Source organism: Mus pahari, chromosome X, assembly GCF_900095145.1.
Source record: "Mus pahari chromosome X, PAHARI_EIJ_v1.1, whole genome shotgun sequence".
Taxonomy (NCBI): Eukaryota; Metazoa; Chordata; class Mammalia; order Rodentia; family Muridae; genus Mus; species Mus pahari.
Window position 1 is genome coordinate 58,792,860 of NC_034613.1, and position 10,675 is coordinate 58,803,534.

At 38.7% G+C, this 10,675-nt stretch overlaps 1 protein-coding gene across 2 annotated transcripts in view; it reads left to right on the plus strand.

The window, feature by feature from the left end:
- Aff2 (AF4/FMR2 family member 2) overlaps nt 1-3,631 on the plus strand; it is a 475,715-nt gene extending 472,084 nt beyond the window's left edge. For both annotated transcript variants that reach the window (XM_021187671.2, XM_021187672.2), the window contains exon 20: nt 2,459-3,631. In XM_021187671.2, coding sequence (XP_021043330.1) covers nt 2,459-2,580 — 122 coding nt within the window. In that variant the 3' untranslated portion in view covers nt 2,581-3,631. The remainder of the gene's footprint in view (nt 1-2,458) is intronic.
- The last annotated feature ends 7,044 nt before the right edge of the window (nt 3,632-10,675 follow it).

Sequence of the window (10,675 nt, forward strand, 5' to 3'; positions counted from 1 at the left end):
ATAGATTTAACTCTAAACCCAGCTCTCAACTTCTACTGACTCCTGAGAATATATACACATCCTTACAACTGTGTATATACTAACTCCTATGTCTCAGATACTATGCTATTTGTTGTTTGTTGTTCCATTTGTCCTTATTTTATAGATGAAGACACTGAGTATATTTGAAGATGAACATTTCCCTGTTACATCAAAACTCTTAAAGGTTGCCAGAAGCAGGAGGAGAATGTCAAAGTAGCTGATTTCAGAATCTGAGTTGAAACCAATAGGCTACTCTGCCTATCTATAAAACTTTTTAAAAAATATTATTTTTAAAAAATATTTATTTATCTCATTTAGATGAGTACACTGTTGCTCTCTTCAGACACACCAGAAGAAGGCACTGGATCCCATTACAGATGGTTGTGAGGTACCATGTGGTTGCTGGGAATTGAACTCAGGACCTCTGGAAAAGCATTTGGTGCTCTTAACTGCTGAGCCATCTCTCCAGTCCCTATAAAACATATTTTGAGACAGGTGTTTAGAGACCTTTGGCAAAAGGTTTGAACTCAGTTATCTGAACAAAGGAAATTCTTATATAGTCTGCTTTCCTAGACTTCTAGAAACCTAGATACAAGGTGCCTAGACAATTATGCCCCCACAAAGGCTCTAGAACTGCAAACAAAGACCTAGGCATATGAGATATGTCTGGTTTATCTAGTTATATTAAGTCTTGTTTTATAACAGTAACTGAGGGGAATTTAATATTTATAGATTTCCTTTATAATTGCATTCATGTTCAAAATCTATTCAAGAAGTTTCTTCTAAGTTAATGGCAGAATTTTCCAGGAGCAGCATGATGACAGTGCTGAATCTAGGGTGAAATAGTGCTAATCTCATCATTAGCATAGCCTGCCAAGGAGTTGCTAAATTCTTTGCCTAATATTGAATCCAAACAACACTGTCATTGTAGCAACAGAGAGAATGCATGGTGATAATTGTGCCATTGGGCTCTTCCGTGGCCCAGGAAGATAATCTAATGTGGAATGCTGTGCTTACCACCTTTAGTTCTGCAGACATGTCATTTATGACTTGCTCAGATGTGAGGAGTGTTCTAACATCTACCGTGTATAGATAGAAGTGACATAACTCAGAAGCTTCTCTTTAGATAAAAACTTCACATCCCACTCATGAAAAGCTCTGACATCAAGATGAACAGTGTTGGCTCTTTTGGTAGAAAGCCTTCATTCTTGCCACTCTTGCATGCCCACTCTTGCAGCTGAAGATAATTTATTACAGAATGTTCTGGTCCTGAAACAGGTCAATGGGCTAATCTACCTTCTGCCCTTTGATCAGAAAGTCCTAGTCCCTATATATCTCAGCTACATATATTACCCTATTGAAGTAGTTGTTAAAATGGTGACTTGGCAGTCTGATTTAAAGTGCCAAAGACAGCTTCATACAGAATCTTCTGGGGATGTCTTAGCTCATATAAGGCTCACATTCATTCAACAAAGACTAGTTGTTTAACATTTTTCTTAGTATTATGTTACAAAAAAAGTTTCGATGCCAGAAGTAATTTACTCCATTGTCAGCAGAAATTCCTTTTACTGAATTGCTCAGGTTAACAAGTATCACATAATCAAATGAAGTTGATACCTGGAGAAGAAGCCCATATGTTCTATAAAACATAAAGAATAAATGCACTGTTCAGTGAAATACCATCTGCTTAGCAATCAAGTACATGTAATCTACGCATAGAAATTGCTTTCTAAGAAGGCAGAAGGGTGTCTCAACGACTTTAAAACAGTCTCCAGTTCCACCCCTGCTCTGGATTTGGATTTCTTGTCTTCATCCAGCACAGGCATGGTTTCTTATAGAAGGCTGAGGCCACCTTCCCTGTGGGGAGCTAACAAGAAAAAAAAAATGTCAGTAAGACTTCTTGAGACAAAGTGTCAGACAAGTAAAGTGGGAAAAGGGGTGCCTAGGGAGATTTTCAGACACCATATCATCTTCCCCACATACACTCCCCCAAAGCAGGCCTTTTAATATTCAAGCCACATAGGCGAGTAGTTAGTAATGTAGCCTCAGGACTATCCCATTTCTCAGGTCAGCCAGAAGTAATCATGTCATGTGGTGGATACTTGCTGATCATTTACTAGCCTACAAAATCAGTTTCAAGACTTCCTACCTCAGACTCTACCATGACATTCATTTAATGCTGGATGACAATGCTTATATTTTCTGCTCAGCTTCCCTGGAGTTTCCTATACTCTGCCTAATAAGTTAGGTTCCCTACTAAGTCCTTTAAATTTTGCTTGAACAAAGGAGTAGATGAACAGATGAATGAACAAATGAGTAAGTCTTTTAATGTCCGCATGATTGTAGTATTGAGTAATACAGCAATCTGGTATTTTAATCTGGTGTATAGTTTTATGATGTTAATAAAGGCTTGACCAAGTTTTACTCTGATTTTCAGAATTCTTTGGTGATCTGGATACACTGATGGGGCCTCTGACCCAGCACAGCAGCATGACCAATCTTGTCCGCTATGTTCGCCAGGGACTGTGTTGGCTACGCATCGATGCTCATTTGTTGTAGTGGGCACTCTGCCATCTCTCACATCAGCACTCACCCTTTACCAGTGTCTTAATGGTCACTGGTGGAACTTCACTCATTTGGGAAAGTTTTCTTTCATTATGTTTGTTTTTATGCATTTTTGATATCTGTGAAAAACTGAAGTCATTGTAAGTGGACACTACAACTTGAGAGAAGTGTATGTTTTATTTTTTAATATTTGATATACATTTCTCATATCTCTTTATTTTTTGTGTTTTATGGAATGAAAATCCCTACAATATTGAGTTAAGTCCACACGATTCAAAACAAAGAATGACAAGCACATGTGATGATGACAGGTCCCTGAGAACTCAAAGAAACATCTAACATGCATCTGAACAAGGGACCTGCAGAGACCTCCACAGTAGCCATTCCCCAAACTAGACTCTTGGGTCCAGAAAAGAATGTATCTCAGAATCCATTGTTAAACAGTTTTGGGGTTTCCACAGACTAAATCTTGAGGTGAGAAACACCATTGTCAAACCCACAGATTTGATGTTCTAACCACATGATAAACTCAAGGGTAGCAAGCAAAACACAAGTTTAAGTATTCTACTCTTGAAATGACACACCACAAGACTCTTTTGTTAACATCCTGTTCCTGGTACCTATACTTTTCTCATTTTTAATGGTGAGGAGAAATACCTAATTTGATAACTTTATGACATCATCTTGTATAAACAGTTTAAAACTTAATTCCTCGCCTGAGATTGTCTTTGCACAAAAGTCTCCTTTACAAGATGCACAACTTCATCATCAAAATTTCACACTTATCTTAGACTTGAGAAAACAGACTGGACTGAAAGCTGTCCTCCCAGAAATCCATGCCTTGGCAAATCCACAACTTCCTATATTTTGATAGATATACATATAAAATCTGTGGAATCAAAAGTCAAGTTATCACTTCTTAAAATTAACAATGCACAATTTATTTCCTAGTGTCCTCAGTCTCTGGACTTTCCAAATATTACCCACATTTTCTATTTTTTTTTTAGATATTTTTTTCAACTTTCTTTATTATCACATTCAAAAGTTCTTGGCTAAAATACAGTCATTAGGTTTTTGTTGTTGTTGTTGTTGTTGTTGTTGTTAAAGTTTATATTAGTATAAGTCATTTACATGAAAATTCCAAAGAAAACACTAAACTCTGTAAGTAATACCTTAATTTTCTGTTTATAAAGTGAAAATCTGAGGTAGTGCTTCACCTTAGGATCCTTGGAAAGAATCTTGACGTTTGAAAACAGTTCACCTAACTTGCAGCATTTCCTTATGAATTATGACTATCTCTCCTTAAGATCCTCTACATTCATCTTATGTCCCTAAAAATCACCCTGTAAATATCATCTTCAGTGTTCCAGCTCACCAGAAAAATCTCCAGCTATAGTAAACACTATGCATTCATTAGTTACTTGTAATTGCCTACTGGCATATAATTCTGTATAACCTTTAATCTGATGAGTTATTGAATTCTATTCACTGAGTTATGACCAGATAAATAATAGATATGTACATGAAAATTGCAAACTTGTATGATTTCTAAAGCAAGTCATGCAGGTCTATGATAAGAACTTCAGGCAATCTGTATTCTCATTGTAAAAGTTAGGCACTTCCCTAGATGCAAAAGAGCCAGATTTGAGTTCTGCTCTTATCATATTTGAGTCTAAGGCCCTTCATGGTATAATAAAGTTATGAAAGTTGCATTCCAATGGCTAAAGCCGTGCTGTCTCTATGGCTGATGGGTGTACTGCAGCAGCTGAAGCCTACACTTTTTATGCTCCCAATATGGTTGAGCTTTAAGCCTACAGTTTCAGCAACAACACTTACATATGCACACACACATACACACACACACACACACACACACACACATACACACAAATGAAATCTAAATCTTTTCTATGCCTCTTAAATGAGGAAAATGAAAATATGAAAGACAGAACACCCTAAATGGGTGTCACATGAAAATAAAATGAGCTGATGACATTGCAGTAACTCAAGTTCTCTGTTTTCCATGGCCTACCAGGAAGCTTTCCTGGCTTAATAATAATGATTCCTACCAGCTTGACTTGTAAGTTAAACTTACTCCACAATCCTAAACCTTCATGGATTTACACACAGATTCTTTTAATGTTAAGTCTCCAGGAAATAGAAATTAGAGTGGTAGGATCAGTTTTCCATAGAAACAACCATATTGTCACATAGATAAAAGACTTGTTACTCTAGTTTCAGTAATTCATCTTTTCTTCGTGTACATTACAAGGAGGCAAGAGAATAGAATATCATCTCTGGTGGCTGAGTCTAAAGTGCCATGTCAGCAGTATGATAATCAAATTCGATAGTAGAACTCTGGATTATCACCTGATTATTTAGTAGACCTGCTTGCAACATAGCTTAGAAACAAGTTAAACATGGAGGGTGAGTTACTTTCACATCCCTGGAGATGAGGTGTCTTTGGTCTCCTGATTAAGATTTGGTACTGTTCTCTAGGCACTCTAGTCATCATGCTACAGATGGTGATGTGCATTATAGGTGTTCAGCTATCTGCAGGATTGAAAGATTGAAGATGTTGTCAAGGGAATCTTTTCAGAGTACAAGTTAAGTGGGAGGGATATGAGACATATGGATGACAATAACAGATTGTGCCTCTGGATGTTGGTGGAGGCTTGGTGAGCCACATCCTAACAAGCCTACGGAGGTGTGGTGATAGGCAGAGTTATAGGCAGTCTACCCCCCCCAACCCCCAAACAAATACAAGAAACAATCACAGCCCTACAACATGACCCAGGTAGGGCCAGCACTATGCCTTCATTTATCACACAAGCTCCAACCACAGAGAGTCTGACAAGTTTGTGTTATGATGTTGGCTCGGCTTAGTATCTTTAATTAGCTTTGGATTTTTTAGTGGTTTTGTCATATTACTGTCTGAGTTTCGTAGGTAGGATTAATTTGAAAAGAGTTTGATAGTGTGGTCCTTGGGGTAGAATTTACCTGTAAGCATGCTGTTAGCCAGCCTATAGATTGTTAATTACTTAATAATCTCATTGAGAAAAACTAGTAGTTTTATATTCAGGTGACATAATTGGCGAAAGCAGACTAGCTTCTGTGGCTTTTTGAAGACAAGGTTGAGATGTCTTTTCTTTTTTTTTTTTTTTTTCTTTCATGTAGTGAAAGAAAAAGATCCAAATCTTCAGTCAAAGGTAGCAAAATTAGATGCCATTGCCTAAAATGTGTTTTGCTGAGTTTCCAAATGGATGGATGGTTAAAGGCATTGGAATTTGTCTGCATTGGAAAGATGATAGTTTAGTTCTACTGTACCTGAAGCTATCAAAATTGGATTTTGTTTTATTCAAAGTTGGATCCCGGAGGTTGAAGTTAGAGTTTGAATTTGAAATCACTTTGAAGGCAGACTCCATTAAGTGGTGAGGGTGAAGCCCTTACTTCCTTCTCAACAGACATAATAAAGGTCACCTGCATGAGTCAGCAGGTGGGAGAACCAAACTGGATCCCTGGGTAGGAGGATTCAGTAAAGCAACACACTGCTTGCTTAGAGAAGCATCACTATCCCCATTGAGAAAAAATGGGTGATTCAGTGCCCCCAAATTCAACTCTGTGGGGAAAAATATTGAGCCAGTTGTCAGTGTTGTGTTCCAACTGGCAGACTTGATTCTTTGTCATCGTTGTTCTTGTTGTTGCTGTTGTTGTTTCGCATTTCCACTCGCACAGCCTTATTGTCATAATTAAACTCTGATTCATTTTCTCTTTGGTGTTAGCAAACTCCAATGACAGAAATGGCATCTGTGTATTGATAATCAGCATTTACCCTGGCAGGGGACTAATCAGATAGGCTGGTCTCAGACATTAATCCTACTATCTGATATTTCCAGCAAAAGCGAAAGTGATAGTTCCCTTTCCATTCCCCTCCTCATGATTCTAGAAGCCCTCTGTACCAAGAGCATCACATTTTTCTCTGTAATCTTTTAACAAAAAGAAAATTGCATTGTGGGGAGGGCAGAGGGGGGTGTGGGTGGGGGGTGGAGGGTGGGGAAGGCCTTGGAGGCCAGACTGCAGTTCATGCCCCATCCTGCTTCTGACATAAACCGTTAAAGAATCATTCCTAGCGCTCACACCTGGTTAGGGGACGCTGAACTGCTTTTCAGATCCATGGTCAATCATTCCTCTGAGATTGGAGCTTTGCTGTTTCATTAACTGTGCAGTGTAGACTAACAGTGTTTAATAAAAATCATTTAAAATTGCAAACTCTTGCCAGTGACCTTAATTCTCTTGGCTGTTTGACTGAGAAGGGAAAAGCAAAAGTAATTGGCTTAGTGGTTGGTGGTGGGATGTTGCACCAGCAAAGCCAGGCCTGCTTACCAGCCAGCAGTTGCCTATATGTGGTACCATGCAGAACATTCTGAAGAATGACCTGGTATATGCTTTCACCATGTTCATATGGACAAATTATGGATTCATCAGTCTTCACTACAGGAAACTACCTATCATATCCAGAGGTGATTCCAGTGCTTTACAGAGTTGGCTCTGTCCTGTATCATTTATGTAGCTACTAAACTGGCATGTCTCAAAGTAGAGCCTAATATGGTGACAATAACCAAATGCATCCCATATGCTAAGATCCTTCTGTGGTTCTTCAGGGCTTCCACTGAAGAAAACAAAGTTCACAAAACTTCAAGAGCATGGCTTGATGCTCTTGGGACCTATAGTGTACCAACTTTACCAACTACCTGATACAATGCACCTCATTCATAGTATTTGCCAATTTGCATGGTCTACATTCCAACAACATGCTGAAACCAAATTTAACAATTGTGACCTTACTGAAAACAAACTTGAGAGAGATAAATACTATCATTTCCTGTGAGCCAAAGCAAGCTAGCCCTAGCACATTACTTGACACAAAAAAGAGGGTTCATGTTTCATACATTTGTTTATATGGATACTCATGTCCACACCTACTTTAATAACTAAAATATATTATACAAGTTTAAATAAGAAACAATCTATTAGTAAAGCTGATTAATGATGAGGCCCTAGGGGTATGGGGGAATTCTGGAAGCCTGACTTTTAATCTGGAGTTAACTAGACAGAATGAAATCATCAAGAGTTTAACACAGCCGGGCATGGTAGCCCACGCCTTTAATCCCAGAGCTTGGGAGGCAGAGGCAGGCGGATTTCTGAGTTAGAGGCCAGCCTGGTCTACAGAGTGAGTTCCCGGGACAGCCAGGGCTGCACAGAGAAATCCTGTCTCGAAAAAAAAAAAAAAAAAAAAAGTTGACCACAAATACACAAATTGATCAGTGCAAATTGGCTCTGCATCTCAAAGACAATATGGAAGTGAGACTAATACTTTTTAAGTCATCTATAAATAAAAAATCTATCTTATCAATACTAGTTTTTATTCACCAAGCAGTGTTTCTAATTTTAAAATGTAACTTAGATAAAATAGTTACAGGGTCTTTGTGGGGAAGCACAATCCAAAGTTGTTGGGCCCCTTTTGGGCCCTGTTTTGGGCCTTGAGAACAAACCCGAGCCTGACTAGAGTCTCTGCAGCCTTGTGGGAGAGTCTAAGCCTGCCTTGAATTTTGAAACTTGTCTTAGTCACTTCCATATTGGGGTGACTCAGCAATACCTGTTTGCCCCTGCCTCTGCCACACCATTGCTCATGTACAGCTTTGCCATTGGCCCTGGCAGTCACTCCATACCCTGTCTATCTGCCACCCTTCCCTGCCTCATACATCATCTTACCCCACCGAAAATCCCCCTCCCTGTGTTCCAAACTTACATAAGCGAGAGGCTGATGCCATAAAGTTGAGTTCCTGCTTTGACAGACTCCAAGCTCAGAGACTCCAGCTGGACCAGGACCTCCCTCATCTCTCCTGGACCTGCCAGCAAGGAGTAGGCACAAAGTTAATTGTTTTGGGTTTTGTGTGTGTGTGTGTGTGTGTGTGTGTGTGTGTGTGTGTGTGTAATTTGTAATATGGAAACAGTAATCTTGTCATATGCACATTGTTGATAGAAGTTTTTCTTCAGTTAAATCTTTAACATTTGTTCACCTTTAAAAGTCTCTACACCTTGTTCTACCTCTGAATCCAGAGTATCTTCTGAAGCATTAGCATAACTGTACTGGCTTGCTAGTGATGTCTGTGTGTCAAGTTGACAAGGGGTCAATTGTACTGGCTAGTTTTGTGTCAACTTGACACAGCTGGAGTTATCACAGAGAAAGGAGCTTCAGTTGGGGAAATGCCTCCTTGAGATCCAGCTGTGGGGCATTTTCTCAATTAGTGATCAAGAGGGGAGAGGCCCCCTGTGGGTGGGACCATCTCTGGGCTGGTAGTCTTGGATTCTATAAGAGAACAGGCTGTGCAAGCCAGGGGAAGCAAGCCAGTAAAGAACATCCCCTCCATGGCTTCTGCATCACCTCCTGCTTTCTGACCCGCTTGAGTTCCAGTCCTGCATCCTTGGTGATCAACAGCAGTATGGAAATGTAAGCCAAATAAACCCTTTCCTCCCCAACTTGCTTCTTGGTCATGATGTTGTGCAGGAATAGAAACCCTGACTAAGACAATAACCATGATTCCAAAATGACAGTTCATTTTTTTAGCAGTTATGAAGAAAACTAAGGTCAGTAACAAGAAGACATAAAATGTAGTTTCTAAGAAAACAAAGCTTCTATTAAACATGAATAGGACTCTATTAGACTTCTACCACTAATCAACTTGAGAGTAAGTAGAAACTCTCAAATAATTAGTTTTCCTGGGTTTACACATCTTCTATAATCATTAAGATCATCACATGAAGAAAGGCTGAAGAACTTTAAACACTGCTGTATTCTGTCTGAGTCTGTATCCACACCACTGCAAATTTGGAAGAGATGCATTTTTTTGCTCAGAGTTTCTGGCCTTTGTGTCATTTGCCTCTATAATTATTGCTGCAGCTAGAGAATGAATGTGTCCCTTCATGATATGAGAATGAATACTGTGTCCCTTCATGACATTCCTGCAACTTTTGTTCCTGCCAGAGAATGATAACATCTGGGTCCCATTAAATTGGCATTGCAGTTATACAGGGAGTCTGTATGTCATAGGTAACAGACTGGTTTTCATGGGTACAAGGAAGTAAAAATGTGTTTAACATCAGATGGTACTACAGATCCATCCTTGCTAATCAATCATACTCATGAATATTACAAATGAGACTGACTCTGTCTAAATTTGATTTGTCAAATAGTTTTCTTCCTGGATGATTCCAAACTCTAGATGTTAGAAAAGAAAATCTCTGAGACAAAATGCTAGGTATTTATTTAATGTTATGGATTAATCTTTTCTGTTCTTATTTTCATCATAATAGTGCTTCTCAAGATTTTTGGATGTGGTGTTGTCATCTATAAAATTAACATGTTAATTTTGAGACTTACAGAGAGAAAATACTCAGAAATGGACCCTGGTTCAAAAGATACCAAAAATCGTTTCCTTTGCACATTTCACATGTGATACATACTTAGGATCTTCTAGGAAAGAGACTAGCTTGTATCTTTTCTGTTCTTATAGTCATGGCCTATGGCTAAGGCCATGTTTATTGTGATCTGTCTCACATTATCTCCTCCTTCCCTCCCTTCCCTCTTCCTTGATCTCTCTTTCTGTGTCCCTTTCTTCCTCCCTTTCCTCTAAGCACTTCCTAATGGTATTCCTGCTGATGTTGCTTCTCTCTAAAACCAAATACACAGTGAATTAATTGTGAATTTCTGAATTGCACTTGTTCATGATTTTAAGACACAAAGAATTAATCAAAATAGATATGTCCTGATTTAAGATATGTCACCTGGAAAAGCATGTTGTATTATAAAACTATACTTTTACATTGTGAGATTATGTGTGTGTGTTTGTGTGTGTGTATGCTGATATAATTTGTCTACATTTGGACCTTTATTACACACTTTTAGAAAAAGTAGAAGGGTTGCTGTCAAATGAAAAAAAAAAGTTGCTTATATCACGACTTTTTGATGAACTTTAATTGGGAGCCTGGCAGCAGCACATACTTTCAAATGCTGCTGGGACCATTGTAA